A 16,866-nucleotide genomic window follows, 5' to 3' on the forward strand; every position below is an offset into this window, starting at 1 on the left:
GAGAGAGAGAGAGAGAGAGAGAGAGAGAGAGAGAGAGAGAGAGAGAGTTTTGTGGCTTGTGGGGGAAAAGTTTCATCTTGTAGGATATTTATGGGACGCTGCAAGGGCATGGTGTGTGTTTGTGTGTCAGATTGTTTGTGTAAATAGTGTTTTTTTCCCTCCCCTACAAACCCTTGTCAGAGGCACAGCGGCTTGATGTGACACTTCCTCCCTGGCTTTGGTGATGATATGGCTGCAGGATGAGAGAAAGAAAGTGGTGGGCTGAGATTCAGCTGCCCTCAGGGACTTTTGCAAGCGAGAATCCTGAGTGTTGATGACAAAATAGATTGACATTTGCTTTTGACATATCACTCAGACACCCTTGTTTCTGAAAGATTTGTACTGTGTGAGCTGTAAGAAAGGAAGCCTGCTTTAGGCTAAGATGTTCCTTGCAATGCTCTCTGGTGCATGACATTCAAGAGATATATTTTCTCTCTCTCTCTCTCTCTCTCTCTCTCTCTCTCTCTCTCTATCCATCTGTCTGCAACAGCTCAAAGACAAGAGATCATTTTATTGTACTACATCAGTAACCTAATGTTCCTTTTGATGAGGAAGCAGCTCTATTTTGTTTCTTTTCTTTGAACCACATCAGGCCAGAACATAGTATCAGGGCTTGGTGAATAGACTGTGGATAAAATGCATCAGTAAAGCCCCATGTAAACAGATCACCCCAGGCCTCTATCAGTCTCTAAGCAAAATTTGATTTTAGAGCCAAACAGCAGAATGGTGTAAAGCTGCACATACACAAAAAATCATAAATGTACATGCATGCATTACATCCTGGAAAATCCACACATTTTTCAAAAAAAGTGTATTTATAACTGTTATTGAGTCACGAGGCAGAGCCGGGTACTCCAGTCATTATTTCACAGTGCAGCCAGTTGAGCAGTGAGGAGAGGAAACATCAGGCGATGCAGTTTTTGTGAGTTCAAGGATGTTATACTGTTTTGAAACAGCAGTGCGTGTTCTATCGAGCAACTGATTGTTCACAGTATAGGGCTAACCTGGACCACAGAAATTCTTCGTACACTAACACTCATTATTCACGTGTGCTTAATTTGATCAAAATATGTAGAGAAGATCAGTTAAAAGAAACTTGAGAATGAGAAGAATGCTCATTGTACAAATGACATGTTGTATAGTTTGGGTGCTAATATCGGAGTGCCAGAGAAACCTGATATTGACAATGAAACAAATGTACAGTTAAAGAGTTGCTCATGCTGCTAAAACACACTGAAAGTCTCTGCAGCTTTTTTTATCTGCCTTTAGATCAGTGTTTTTGTTTTTTCTGCCCCACTGTCACTGAAACCATAGGCAGCAAACAAGCTCAGACAAGCCAAGTATAAGCTTCCTGCCCAGTTCAAGATGACACACCAGACATGTAAGTGAGTGCTGGGTCTGGATGTGTAAGAAGGTCCCAGACAGTGTACATAGGCTGTCACATAGTTCAGCCCTTGTACATGACAGCTGTTATGCAGAACTCAATTTGTTGTTTTATTCATTGAAACTTAATCATCTGTAATGCTGCTGTAAATTATTTCTAGGTAATTCATTTTAGGTGTGTGTGTAAATTCTTAGCTGTGGTGTGTGATCTATATCTAGATGAATAGGTTATTTTTCCAAATGTACTGTTCTGTGTGGGTTAGTTTTGCAGAAACATGACTGCATGGGATTTCAGTGCGTGCCTCAAATTGTATGATGTGTGTTCTACATGTTATTACTTTTTGCTCTGCCTGTGCAACTGTGAGGGGACAGTATTTTAGGCTCCGACCTGACCCGAGTTAGTGAGCTCCCCAGAGATGGCCTCATCAGATGGCTGATTAGATAGACACCCCTGGTTTGACAGGGATGATGCTGAACAGTCGCGGCCACCTCTGGGACCCTGGCCTTTGTGTTTATCTTTGTTAGGGTTGCTGAAATTTACCACTGACATTAGAGGCTGCAGATAATGGATCAGGCAAACAAGCCAGAGGCCTGACCCCTTTCATCTACCAGGAGAACAAGGAGTTAAAAGGACAAAGAGTACGAAAATAATGCGCAGATTAAAGTCATTACTCACATTCTGGCCTGTTGTAAATTACTCATGTAGGGCTTGCGTGAGTTTACAGCATTAATGCAAACCTTGATTTCAGATCGCTGGCAGGCTCAAGAACACAGCCTTTCAACAATCGGTGGAGTGTTTGTTATTTAGAGACCATCTAAGCCAGACTGCTGTGACCTGGAGAGTACATCATCAAACCACATGAGGTTCATGCCGTCCCGGAGGTTCTTGACTCCAGGGTGGTTATGTGTAATGTGATGTGTGTGTGAGGGATGAATCGCACCAGTCCAATGTAATGGTGATAAAGTGATGGTGATAGTGGGTGACCGTCCTGCTCAGTGCAGGATGTGTCAGTTAGTTGTTTCCCTTGTTTTGCTATTGCCCAGTTCCTCTTTTCAAATATACATTTTAACAGCACCCGTGAACTATTGGAGCATTTTCATGTAGTTAAATTTAAAATGGTTTCATGAAAACAGTGTTAGTGTCTCTGATATGAATAGATAGAATATAAATAGATTACGCAGACATTTCTTTAAAATATTCCCAGGGGGTTACATTTCTGCTCCACTGTGCTTAAGTACAGTAGAGCAGACTGTATAACTGTGTATAACTGTACACACGGGCCTAACATGAGTACAGAGTTGTGAGCAGCCTGAATGAGCTTGTCGTCAGAAGATTCTGTAAAAGGCCATGAAAGTGATGTTTCTGCTTTATAGAAAGGTCAGGTCCAATTCACCGACAAAGGAGATGAGAGATGGAAGGCAAATTGGAGTTGGAGAAATGCATCCTCACTCTCCCACAACTGAATCTCCATCTCTTTCATGTCTCTTATGCCCTTCTGTTTTTCATTGTCACATTTAATTCTACAATGTGAAACAATAGAAATATGTTTCTGTGAATATGAGAATGTAAACAAAGGGAGCTGTTTGTCAGGAAAAGTAATGTTTTCAGGGTTTTTTGTTTTTCCAGCAAATGGTTTAGGACAGATGTCCAACAAATGTGCTAACTTTTATTTCTGCCAGCTTGGGGGATGAAAGCAGTTGGTAGCTTTTTTACATAAATTTACTGCCGTCAGACTTTAAGAACACTTTAAATAGCCTTTGTTTGAAGGCTTCTGTGCCCAATTATTAATCTGTGTATAGATTTCTTGCAGCCTTTTAAGTATGATTTAAAACATAAATGCATGCAACATATACACCAAAGCAAAATTATAATTGGCAGGAACGGGAAAACGTTGCTGCCTAATAAATGCCGCCATCAGTACTGTAATTTTGTTTTTATGACTTTTGGACATTTTTAACCAAAGCTTGTCCATTGTGTTTAAAACTGTATACTGTATTTCTGTCACAAAACCCATACAAAATAAATTCAGTTTTCACATCTCAAAAAGTTATTTGTACAAATCAAACACATGGAAATAGGAAACCTGTGTTTCTTGTTAAGATGACAGAGTAATAAATAATATCATGTAAAACAAATGAAAGTCATGGAAATTGGTTCGATTTGTTGGTAAATTAAATCAGTTTAAAAAGTTGTTTTCTTTTTCTCCTATCACCTGTTGTTAAGCTTAACATGTCATTTCAAACACAGGCCCCACATCCCAGAATATACTTTTTTCTGCTTACTCTCTCACAACAAACTAACGGGCTGGGTCTGCTTTATGAGAGCAGGGAATAGAAAGAGGACGTTGTGTTTCAACTCTCAAGGAGGTGGCAGTCACTGAAGTTCATTTAAATTTCATATTTATTAAAGTTTATTAAAGTAATGGCGTGTATGTGGATCCAAACAAGCTCAACATTCTCTCTGTTAGTTCTCATACGGGGAAGCTTGTCCACATCAACCACCGTTAGTCAGTCAAGAGTTTAGTGGCAATGAATTTATCGTTTACAGCTGTGACACCGCTGCATTCTTCCACAGCAGTTGTGTGTAAACTCAGATACCCTGTGATGCATTGTGGTCCAGACAAAGAGGTTTCCCTTTCTGCTTCTCTTCTTCTTCCATCACAACATCTCCATGTCTGCTCGTGGAGAGAAACAGTGTTGTAGATGTGTCACACGGGAGTGAAGTTACATGTTCATGTTGCCTGTTGTAGGGTGTTGAAGTCGGTCTGGTGCATCCCTGTACTGTAGCGTAGGGGTTAAGACGCCAACCATGAACCTCAACATCCGCGGTTTGAGTTCCCTTTGTTGCATCCCTCTCTTGTGTTTCCTCTCTTTTCCCAACTGTCAGAAATATTGTCTTAAAAATACAAAAAAAAAAATATATATATATATATGGGTGACTCAGCTGCATCTGATGCACTTTTAGTTTGATTACAAAAATTAACAAAGAAATCAAAATCCTGAAACCTTTTCACTGATAGTTAACTTTTATTGATCAGCCATTTAGTAATTGGTGTTAACAATGTGAGGCACATTTGAACAGTGTTATTTGAACAAGTGCTTTTAATAATACTTTTTCATCATTATTTTTTAACTCTTTTTGTTGTACAGCGATGAAGAATTTCAGTAATCCAGACTCACTGTGCAAAGAGGAGGCGTTTCACAACACTGTCAGCTCATCGTCTGGTTCGATACATTATACTGGACTTAAGGTTCAATATTCAACATTTCTGATAAAGAACGAATGGAAAACAAACTGGAAAAAGCATCTTCAGCCATGAAGTAAGCAAAGACTGATTTATAGGGTCTATCATTATGATCTTTTAAATAGTCTCATATGTTTTAGTTGAATATGCAAATAAATAAATCTATAAATTAAGTTAAACTATAAACATAAAAAGCGACAATGATTAAACATTTAAGAAACCTTTGTAAGAAACACTTCTAGATGAGACATTTAGAAAAACATCTGATCACACAAAAATTCATATTGCAAGACTTATTGAACTTCGATCAATTATTCATCTTTAATTGGTTAATCAGTCTATTTTTCAAGTTCTTATTGAAGCTTAATTTGGCACGTTGGCTGTGTGACAGTTAAGCAGGTATTAAATGTATTCTATGTGTCATTAACAAGGTCTTGAAAAGTCTTACATTTGGGAGGGTGGAGGTCTGAATTCCCCATGTATCCCCCCCTACACACACACACACACACACACACACACACACACTCTCAGAGTCAGCCCTCTTTAATTAGAACCAATTTCTTCGAGGAAACAATCTTCCTGTCTGATGAGATCATCCCTAAATCCAATCCTGAGATGGTGGTGACCTCAGCCTGTGGATTTGCTCTGTGTTTTTCAACACCCAAACAAATCCCAAGAAAAGCACCTTGTGATGACTCGGGTGTCTTGAGAGAGGCTAGTGTGAACAGGTGGGTGGAGCTGAGCCCTCCTCTCCGAGACAAGAGGTCAAATATGTCCATGAATAAGCTATAAGCAGTTCCTGTTTGCAATGCAACCATGGGTGTACAGATAGCTATCTCTGAATTGCAAAATAAAAAATGATAATGATTCTCAGAAGTTCTGGAGTTATAAGGAGAGTCTTCTTTCCTTTGATTACTAAGGGGATTTATGGATGCTAATCTGTGACGGACATCAGCGATAGTGACATCCTCGAAAAGTCCCACTAAATCTAAAAATATGTTCATCATGTCTGTGTGTTAGACTGCGTTATGACTCTGAGAAGGAGTGCCAATATTAACGCAAATTGTGGCAATCAGGTGCTGGTGGTTTTAAATTACCTGACCGGCCTCTATGCGCGTGAGTGTCACAGCCACTGCTGCCGCTCCAGCTGCTGACTGTGTAGGTAAACAGGCCAAATCAGCGGGCCAAACTACAATAACTATGACTTTTTGTTGTTTTCACAGCACCGGCATGCACCTGTCCCTCTCCCCTCACGCACTATCTGTGCCTCACAGTCTGAAAAACTCCCGGACTGAGTTTTCTGTGAATTGTGTTATGATTGTTGATTCGTTCAGTTTCATTACTTTAAACCTTTTCACTACTCGACAAAGTCCTTCTCACTGTGTCTCCTGCAGAGTCAGTATTAAAGGAAATGGGCTGCCAGTGTCCTGAGTCAGCCAGCACTGGAATGAAATGTGCGCATCATTTCCCAAATGAATGCCCATCTCCTCCTGCTTTCATGTGTTTTCCTCACAACACATGGGCTGTTTGTCTGGACTTGTTTTAGGCCCCTTCAAACACTTCTATCATGGCCATTTTCCTTAAAGCATCAACTTGAAACGGCGCAGGATATAAAGCAGTAACCGCATGTAGAGCCAGTGTTTTGGATGAGGTTAAAAGAGTCCTAGAGAAGAAAGGGGGATAAATAATGACAGTACTAACAGCAAAGCATAATAAAGGTGTAGTTTTCTTAGGGAAGTGGAAGCTTTCATCTCTCTATTACAATAATGTTCTCAATGAGTCTAGGTCCAGGCCTGTGTTTAGTCCAGGAAGCTTCGAGTGGCAGACTTGAAAGGCTCCACTCAGACTGTACAGACCTGGCTCTCACTAGAATATGGTATCCTCTCCTCCTCTCCTTTCTTCTCCTCTCCTTTGCTCTCCCCCTCGTCCCCCTCCTCCCACATGATAAAGGTAATGTGGAGCTCTGTGGCTTGCAGTGACAGTAAACCATGGTAAAATGGCTGTCGATGCTCGGCCCCCCGTAAGGCCCCCTGGGTTTAGGAAATGAAGCATTATTTTCATGTTTCTACGTCACGAGCCAGCCCCCTTTGCAGCTGTTGCATGCTTTACAACTCTGTTTAGCACATCTCAGCTAAAGCACTCACTGTGCCAACACACTCATATTTCACATTTCATAAATACAGTTTGTTCATCTTTATTTTGTCTCTCATTACCTGGATTTATATTCACGGATATTTTTTTTTCAATACATGTTGAGCCTTCACTTTCTCTCATTGTTTCCTACTTTGTGTGTGAGCCATGTGCGAGAAAAAGGATCTTACAAAAAGCCATATTTTTTACCTCCCTGCCTGTAGACTCGTTTAGTCATCACAAAAACAAAAGAGATTAGACACTCTGGATTAAAATGTGCGGAAGATAACACTTATTTATGCACTCATTTGGACGCCTTTTAATTCCACGTATTAATGAAATCCTGCTTAGAATTTAATTATTTTAGTTCCAGTTTGTTGGGGTTCCCCTGCAGAAAATCTACAATTATATGCTTGGAATTAATTTTTTCCCCTCTTCTTCTTCTTCTTACTAAATCCGCTCACACATTTGTTTTCCGTCCCGCCCACTTCCCTTTATCTTTTCTACACCCACCTCCCCATCGCCTCCCCTCCCCCCCGTCCTTTTCCTCTTTGCCTCAGCACTTCGAGGCTTAAGAGAGGGATGTACCACATGGGCCACTCCCTTCTGACAGCCACCCCTTCCCACAGTGTGGAATGGCACAGTCCTGCTTTGCATAAGTTTCCTCTGAGTGGGTCGTGGTTGGAGGCCAGTACTGGAAGAATTATTAAACCCTTTTGAACGGCTTGGATGTATGTCCAGAGAAACAGCTAGTGTGCTGTTGTAGTGTATGTGTATCACTTAAACTGTTAAAGCTAGAATGTATTGCGCCTACCCTGTCCCAGGAATGGGCAGTAACTCTTTAATGTATTACTACAACGGAAAATCGGTGAGTAGTCTCTTTGGGAATGTGTGTGTATTAGACAGAGAAGAGCTGGAAGAAGTGTGTGTGTGTGTGTGGCTCTCGGTCTCAGTGTGCTTGTCCATCTGATTGATTGTCCATACCGCTATAATTTTAGTTTTTCATTTATTTTAACATAAAAGCACTGTGTTCCTGTTTATGTGTGTGTGCATGTGTGTGTGTGTGTGTGTGTGTGTGTGTGTGTGTGTGTGTGTGTGTGTGTGTGTGTGTGAATGTGCCTGAGGCTCCCCTCTCTGATTTCCATTACATCAGTTAATGCTGTGTGACAGTACAATTTAACTTTGTTTTAAACTTAATTTAGCACTCTTTTTTTTATGCTGCTTTATAGCTGTGTTAATATGCTAGGCAACACATTAAAAAAAAAAGTTATGCCATTTTTAAAAACTTTTTCTCATTCGCAGAAATAAAACCGTTTGGCAGAAAAAGATTTTTGCAGCCTTGAATTTATTTTGACTGGCTTGTTGCTTCAGCTCCGAGACTGTTGAAATAATAACAAGTGGGATTCTGGGAATGATTTAGGGAAAGAGGCTGCCTGTTGAGGTTAGACTTTCCTGTTTGCAGATTGAGCTTTAAGCACGAGTGTTGCTGTTATTCCATCTGTTTTTAATCACATTGGCATTCTTGACGCCACAGGGAGCCTAATGTGATTTCTGAACTTCTCTTTTATTTTTGTTACTCTGAAAATGTTTTCTGTGTGAGGAATACTTTAGGAATCATAGTGTGTGTGTGTGTGTGTGTGTGTGTGTGTGTGTGTGTGTGTGTGTGTGTGTGTGTGTGCTGCACTTGGACTTGATGGAACTGAGTTTTCAGTAAAACTTAAGGTATTGATGTAAAGATGTTCGTGGTGCGGGGAAGGTTCTCCTTTGAAATAAATCCTCCTGTTTGTATGGTCAATGTAACTGTTAAAATGAATGGGCTCACAGTATGAATCTGCTCAAGGACACAGTTCTGACGATGGCTGAATAAGGTCTGTAGTGCATTTCAGTAATCCTTAAGTGATGATCCTGTCCTAAGCAAACTACACAGACAGATTTCCACCTGTCATTGCCTGTGCTGTTTTTGTTACATAAAGGGCACATGAAGGAAAAATAAAGAGCAGTCTTTTTAAGTTAATGTATTGAAAAGATAATCTTACTCCTGCTTGTTTTTCAACTTTTCCTTATAACCTGTTACGGTATTTTCTCTTTGTTCCTGCTGCATAAAAGATGACTTTGATCTTTTTAATATTAACAGGCTTGTGTTATAGTTGATGATGTGGAGAAAATTGATAGCATGTGGAAAGAACGGGCAAACTTAATGATCAAAAGCACTTGTTAAATCACTTTTTTTGTTGCTGTTCTTTGCGAGGAAAAAAGAAAGGTGGTGCTCATTCTTTGCATCTACTTCATCCACGTTCATTTGCTATAGTGCAGAGTTGCATAGCGGGCTCACCATCTGGAGCACTGGGAGAATTCACAGTGGGCCATTGGCTTGTGAGCTGGTGGCACAGAACCAATACAGATGGAGCAGCTCACTGATCTTTCTTCCATTGAGGAAGAAAGAAATGTAATGAAAGCCCTGCAGAGATGTTAGGAGCATGTTATCCTTGTTTTGCTAAACAGAAACAGAAGAAAAGTGGAATGTCATACAATTTGATCTGAAAAATGCAAAAGAGACAACATGTGTTCTTTGAGGCGCCTGTTGTTGTTTTGTAGTGCAACAGGTTCACACTCAATGCCTGAAGCTAATCCTTACGTGTGTTGCACATGCACTGAAGCATGCATGCTTATGTGCATGTGAAACACAAAGTCAGTGTGGGGTGGGTGGGGTGGTGTATTTACACGTCACACATGTTGTAAGTGGTGAATGAGGTTGCATTGATGCCAAAACCAAATTTTCGTGGTATTACCGACTGGAAGGCGTTATTCTGCGAGCTGGTTGTGCTATTTACCAGCTTCAGAGAAACTGCTCTGCTGTCAGAATGTGCAGTTGTTTCAAATATGTTACTGCTTAGCTAAAGATACAGAAAACCATACGTGCTAGAACTATTTGTTTGACTGAAATTGTGCATCCAAATACATATTTATGTGCTTTGGCTTTGGTTAGTAAGATATATTATATATCTTTATATTAAATATAATTTTCTTCTTGTTCTATTTCTACTTGTGAGCTGTTTCCTATCTGTGGTTTAATGTTTACTTGTTAAATATCTAGATCTATTCATTTGTTTTTGTGTTATTTATATTCCAGTTCCATGTAAGTAAATTAAACAGGGTTTTGAAATTTGAAATAATTGTAATTTCAAGAGCTCTATTATTATGTAAGGTATTGCCTTTCCTTACTAATACACTTTTAGGACGGTAAGATTTTTTGAAATGAAGTAAAAAAATAAATAAATAAATAAACATATAGCATTGGTAACGTCTGCATCTTGCTTAACACATTATTCCTCATGTCAAACTAACTTTATCGATCAAAACATCTCACGAGTGAATGTTGGTCTTTTTCAAGGCGATAGTTTTATTGTCACAGTTTAATGCATGACAATACTGAGCCCTTTTTTTCCAGATAGACATGGCAAGTATTACACAAATGTTGAGCAACGCCCCTCCAAGCAGGCTGAGCAGAGCAGTTGTTTGAAGAGGCATTGTATCTGTCGTGCATACTAAGCCTCGCAAGTGTGTTAGATTTGGACTTGAAACTAAATTCCCCAGTGTTATGGTTCGATTCCAAATAATGACATAGAGCACTTTGAACTCTTCTCTTTGAGCTTCTTGGCCATACGCCTTATTTTTCTAAGTTTTATTTTTTGGGGAATTTCCCTTCTTTTCCTGTTATTACGTGACATCCTTAATGCAAGTTGACAGCAGTTTTAACACTAAATATTTTGATCAGGGGGTGAAGGTGTACACTAGGATATATTCACTTCTCAGCCAACAACTGAACAAATAACTCAATACAGCATCTTTAATCTGAAGCAGGTTATTTTTCACCAACAGCTCAAACTGTTTCTACCATCACTAACTTAAATCACAAGTCCTCATTATGTCACATTCACTTATCAAGAGGGAAAATGATTACCCCATTGTTTGCCTTACTAATTTGTTAATTCGGTGTTGTGTAACACAGGGATACTTGTTATACTAGTGAGGCTGAGTTTAAGAAATGTGAACTGGGTACAGAAGGGAATTTATTTTTTAATAAAAAATACCCGCTTATGCTCAAACAACTAGTGTAGGTCTGTGTTGGTGTGCTGATCCGTGTGAGTGACAGCTTTTAATTAATGGTCTTGTAAAAGGAAACCCAGGTGGGCCCTCTCTTCCATAGGCTGGCCGAATGAGGCACCCAGTGTTCGGGGATGGTTTATTAATGCTTTGACTGGTTAGCCCAGGGTAAAAAGGACAATTAGCATTATCCACCGCCATATGCTGCACATTGAGCTTCTGACAGAGGCAAAAGACAAAAGCCCGGGCTCCTGACCTGAGATCTCCATGGAACTACTATCAACCCTGGGCACATGTGTAAACCAGAAGACCCATGAGAGCTCCACCCCTCCCAGAGCACTTTAATTACACTCCCAGGCAACAACATGCTGGAGTCCAGCTCACTCAGCAAAGCCACACAGCACTGCGTCTCACTCAGGCTGCACTCTGTATTGATATTATGTTCACATGTGTGCCGTGTGTGCGAGCAAATTAATTTATATACTTTGGTTTTGTGGCACATTTTCCATCAGCGCTGTGTCATAAAACAAGTTAAGCAAGTAAACAACCTTTGTGGCCGTCATCACATCCGCAGCCATTAGGAACCAAACTCTCTTCCAACGCGGGCTGGAAATGTGCAGGTGGAATCGAGCTGGCAGGTCTGGCTCTGATTAGGGTCATCCAGTCCTGTCTGTGGGACGATGAGTTTGTTTAGACCTCCTCTCTCGCATGCTCCGTCTTTCTCTCTCACCCTGCCTCCCTCCGTCTGGAGTGGATGAAGTCAGGGACCACATCACTGGTGTTTGGCCTCCAGTCTCTTTGATCCTCCCGCCTTGCTTGGCACACACACAGCTGTACAACAGCATGCCCATTGTGCCTCTCCTCTCACTGTACCACCACCAGCTTGCAGGTAGAAATATGAGGAAAGCAGAGCAGGCTGTTTTTGTAGCACTCATTTGATTTCTGCCTCTCTGGGAATGCTGTAATTTGTCAGGCATTTAGTCTACGCATGTAATTGGGTATCATTATATTTCCATTAGAGGTTGCTCTGAAATGCAAATACCCCTGATAATCCACTCCTCTCCCCAGCTTGATTGCTTGCTTGTCATTAAAGTGTGTTTGTGGTTTTTAGGGCTGTATCTGCAGTACATGTGTTTTTATCACATACTTTTATGTACCCAAAATCTTAATTGTGATATTTAACATGAATTAAGATTCAAAACACGACTTGTTTTTTATAGGTTTCAGCGTCATCATTCTTCACAATAGTGTTACATTATGGCGTCACTGTGTGGTGATCACATCTTACTAATCACATTTATGTTCTCACGGCAGGTGTACGCACCATCTCCAAACTCAGAAGACTTCAACAGAGATGCACCTTCCTACTCTTCTCCTAAACCCTCCAGCAGTATGTTCGCAAACACGTTCTTTGGTAAGTTCAAAAGCGTGTTTACAATCCGATTCTTACACCACAGGTCTTATCAATTCTACTCTTATATTCCAATATTTTATGTTTTTGTTTTGAGTCGATAAAGTCTTTGTGTTACTATATAAAATTGAGGTCTATGCAAAGTATGAAGTAGGGTTTTTTCATGGGGCTTGTTTTTTAAGAACATAATTTGTAAATTTGTCATCATTTCATCATCGGTGTCAGTTATCACAGTAACATGCAAAAGGGTAGTTTACAATAATAAACTGAAATGATTCGTGTATTATCTTCAGATGGCACCCACAGTTCGTCTGACCCTTGGAACTCGTCCAATGGGATCAGTCAGCCCGGCTACGGAGGAATGCTCGCCGGATCTTCATCTCACATGCCACAGTCAGGAAACTACGGCAGCCTGCACTCACACGACCGTTTGGTAAGCAGCACCTCTCAGCTGGTGATATAGCTAATATTGTAAGCATACAAACGCAAGTGATAAATGATTGTTATTAACTTTATTTTGCATCATATTAACATAAGAGATCTAATGTGTACAGCATGTCAATTATTTTTCAGCCCTCCACCCGCTCGCAGTTAGTAGAGTGTGTGTGCGTCTTAAGTTGTTGTCTGGATATTATCAGTGAAGACACTGCTGACCCTTTTTGTCAGTGTTTGATCTCCGCCTGCCTGCCTCAGCTGGCTGGGCATCACAGGGAGCCTGCAGATGCTGCCTGCCCTCTCTTTATCTCTGTCCCTCCCCCCAGTAACTTTTGCTTTATCACAGCGCGGGAGATGTCAGGCTGAATATACAATTCAGGGAATAAATAAGCTCTCTCTCTCTCACACACACACACACACACACACACATACATTTACATTTGTGACTGAAAAAATAGCTTTTTTTTGTATGTTTTTTTTTATCTTCCAGAATTACCCCGCACACTCAGTCTCTCCAGACATCAATGCCAGTCTTCCTCCTATGTCCAGCTTCCACCGAAGCAACCCCAGCACTTCGCCATTCGTCACCGCAGCACACACCACGTCCGTCAATACAGTCGATGGGGTCATGGGTAAGTTCTCGTGTTAACAGCTCAGCTACCTGCTCACTGACTAATTCAATGCCTCCGATGTAATCAACACTGGACATCCATTCTGTAAAAGTAGTGAGTCAGGCAGTTAGACAGCTGCTTTGTACACCGTGACCACTCGTCATTTGTCTGAGTTTGCTGTCACAAAGCCTCCCTGTGTTTTCTTAGCTGCTGCAAATCGGGGGACCACCACTGGAAGCTCACAGACTGGAGATGCATTGGGCAAGGCTTTGGCCTCGGTGAGTTACAACCCCACATTTAACTTGGACTTCAGTTTATTCTTTCATGCCATCAATGAGTGTGTTTCAAAGCGCACTAGTATCCTGGTTTTGGGTGTTGTCCTTGTTCAGGATATGATGTTTGCATGGAACGAGAGAAACCTGGTGATTCATATCACTATGTATGTGATTCTAACAGTATTCAAGTTTCTGATAATCACCATCTTAGTCATCATGTTCAGCACCAACAAAGAACGTTCAGAAACATGGTTTAGGTGTTTACATGCCACAGTATCCTGGTTTCTTTTGGAGTACTCCAGGTAGCATAATCAGGTTTCTCAAAACCAGGATATGGGGTTTACATTGGCAATATGTGACAGGCATACTCGGAAAAACCTGATCATAGCCAGGATACCCGAACACATGTAAACACACTCAATCTGTCTTAAGCATTTGCTGTCAACCACACAGAAGTCTCTGCACCTCAAGTCTGACCTGCTCTCAGAGTCTCATGTCTTCTCTGCACTTCCCTCAAATTATTTTGGATTTCTCTGCAAAATAAAATAATGGTCCGTTTTCTGTCTCTAAAGAAGTTGACCTCAGTAATCATGCTGGGAATTAAGTGCTATACTGACTGCTGATTAAAAAAACGTTTGTAGTTGTTTTTTTGGCCTAAGCCTGGATAATTGTGGGCTTAAACTAAGAGCATTCAAGAAAGGGAATTGTACATTGGAAATGCTCCTAAAGCCAGTGGATTACACTTCACTTTGGAAAACCAGACATGAATATCTGTGACATCCTGTCATGTATCATATTAAGTGTTTAATTTGCTGTAGGAAATGTGTCTTGCTTACTTGCTTACACACATCAGCTGATCGATTCAGTCTCTTTTATGTACAACGGAGCCCTAAAGCTCCATCATATCATAGTAGCAGTATAAGAGAAACTATTTAACAACATACTCGCTTCACTCAGTCCTCATTTTCCACCTAGGAAATTTGCCCATTTATTAAAAAGTAAATCAACAGGTTTAACATTTAACCTTAAACCTAAATTTGAGTGAACAGGTATATGTGACAGAGCTGAAACACAGGGAGTAACTCTTTGAACTGATCAAAATGACAACGTCTTAAATTGTATAGAAATGTAGAAAGTATCCTTGAAGTTAGCATAAAATAATGGGCAATACTTAGCTTATCCCAGTACTTCCCTTCACAGGTCCCCAAACGGTCTAATTGGAATAATATTCTGTCTGTATTTGTATTTGTTTCCATATATCAGATTGGATATCAGATATATCAAATATATATCAAATTTGTTTTAAATTCTGCTTTATTACATGCTGCTTTTGAATCTTTCAAACAAATGTCCTTAGATTCTGTTAAACATAATAATAATTAAGCGTAGACATAATTTGTGCATTGACACTGGTATTGGATTTTGCAAAATCCAATACCAGTGTTATTTTTTACACGCCCCAGCAGAAGAAGCTTTACGTTCAGGGGGGATATCTGTCATCAGTGTAAAGACAAACTATGAGAGTTTGGGGATGCTAATAACAAATTAAGTCCTTTATATTTGCAGACTCAATTCTATTAGCATGACAAAGCAGGAGTGAAATGGACCCGGTTGGACTGGGGTGGGGGTGGCTGGATGAAGCAGGGGGCACAGGGGAGTTTATAACTGCTGTGGCTCAACTCCACGGGCCGCCCTTTGTAGAGCTTTTATTCTTCGCCCTTTTAAATTGGCCGTGCTTATTGGCCCCATGCCGCCTGCGGGAGCGTGACTGATGATGAGGCGAGGCTTTCATTTATTCCAGTAAAATAAGCCATGTTTCATTTTGAATGCAGCGTTAGTAGCCAGTGAGTGAAAAGAATAGAAAGTCATATATTGTCGGGTCAGACGTCGCGGTAATAAACAGCTGGCTTTTGAGAAACTGAGAAATATTGGGATATATCTGTTCTCAGAGTGTAGAAAAGCAAAGATAGTCTTTTCTCCCTTTCGACAACAGTCAATCCCTCCTCCTCTACACTTCAATGTAACCTCCATCCTGATTCTCCAAGTTGATTGAAAAAGTTAAGCCCAGAGATCAAGATTGAATAAGGAGATTATTAATAATGAGTGCATTCTATCATCCCGCAGAAGTCAGACGGTTTCCTGCGAGCTCAATTTGATCTTAACTTGGAGGAGAAATCTCTGTGGATCTGCGTTTTTTTCTCTCTGCTAATTAGTCAGGATGCACCAGTAATACCCTGAGTTCCCATTATGGCACAATATCCTCTTATTACAGGAGGGGAAAAAACAGGGATGTGAGGGATGTGTTTGTGCTTTAATCCAGCATTTGTTTAAACAAGTGAAATCCCTGTGGAAGTTCACGTAATCTCCTCGTTCCCTTGTGATTCACATATCATCCTGAAACACAATGACCTCGTATGTAACCAGCAAAGGATGCATTGACACAACGACGTTAGTGTAGAAAAAACACTGTAACTCAACCTTTACTTGTGGCAGAAAACCAAGGCATCTGCACAGTTGACCTCTTTATAGAGTTTACAAACATACAGAAATACATCATTTGAATCATACTAGATTTTGATATATGGTTCACAATACAGTATCTGGTGCAGCCCTTTAAGGTTTACTGTCATTGGCTGAACAGGGTAACAACCTGTTACATTTGTTTATTTATTGAATCATTGAGATATGAGCATTTCAGATACATTCATCTTTGTTTCCTGTAGTGATGAGGGGGATTGAACTTTATACTTTAAGTAAGGTGTCACTGTAGTATTCATATGTGTTACATGCACAATACTAATGTTTTTTATAAATTGACACTAAATGTTGACTTGAATTAAAAAGACATATAAGAAAAGCATTAATGATGAATGCTACTTTTCGCTCTTGCTCTCTGCTCCTACAGATTTACTCTCCTGACCACACTAGCAGTAGTTTTCCATCCAACCCGTCGACACCTGTGGGTTCTCCTTCACCTCTGACAGCCACAGCAGGTGTCGCCTCAGCAGGCACTGTGGGGACTGCTGCCGGCCCCCCGTCTGGAAGGCCAGGTAGAGCACCATTGTTGGATTTTAATCACATACACACCTCCTATGCAGCAACACCGGATATTAACAGTAGAATAGAACATGTACTTCTCTAAAACTACTTTATAAGTTTCAGTGACAGACAGAATTACTGTAGGCCTCGACCTGGAATAGCCAAACTAATTCAGAGGCTTTCATGAAGATGGC

At 40.5% G+C, this 16,866-nt stretch overlaps 1 protein-coding gene across 8 annotated transcripts in view; it reads left to right on the forward strand.

Moving 5' to 3' along the window:
* tcf12 (transcription factor 12) overlaps nucleotides 1-16,866 on the forward strand; it is a 73,596-nt gene that overhangs the window by 44,246 nt on the left and 12,484 nt on the right. For 6 of the 8 annotated variants that reach the window (XM_031846021.1, XM_031846024.1, XM_031846025.1 and 3 more), the window contains exons 9-13: nucleotides 12,216-12,315; nucleotides 12,606-12,745; nucleotides 13,238-13,379; nucleotides 13,566-13,636; nucleotides 16,539-16,683. In XM_031846021.1, coding sequence (XP_031701881.1) covers nucleotides 12,216-12,315; nucleotides 12,606-12,745; nucleotides 13,238-13,379; nucleotides 13,566-13,636; nucleotides 16,539-16,683 — 598 coding nt within the window. Of the gene's footprint in view, nucleotides 1-49; nucleotides 7,666-12,215; nucleotides 12,316-12,605; nucleotides 12,746-13,237; nucleotides 13,380-13,565; nucleotides 13,637-16,538; nucleotides 16,684-16,866 lie in introns of those variants that run through there. The other 2 variants (XM_031846027.1, XM_031846028.1) reach the window with 1 other exon arrangement.

Source organism: Anarrhichthys ocellatus, unplaced genomic scaffold (genome assembly GCF_004355925.1).
Source record: "Anarrhichthys ocellatus isolate YVR2014 unplaced genomic scaffold, GSC_Weel_1.0 scaffold6, whole genome shotgun sequence".
NCBI classification, from domain to species: Eukaryota; Metazoa; Chordata; class Actinopteri; order Perciformes; family Anarhichadidae; genus Anarrhichthys; species Anarrhichthys ocellatus.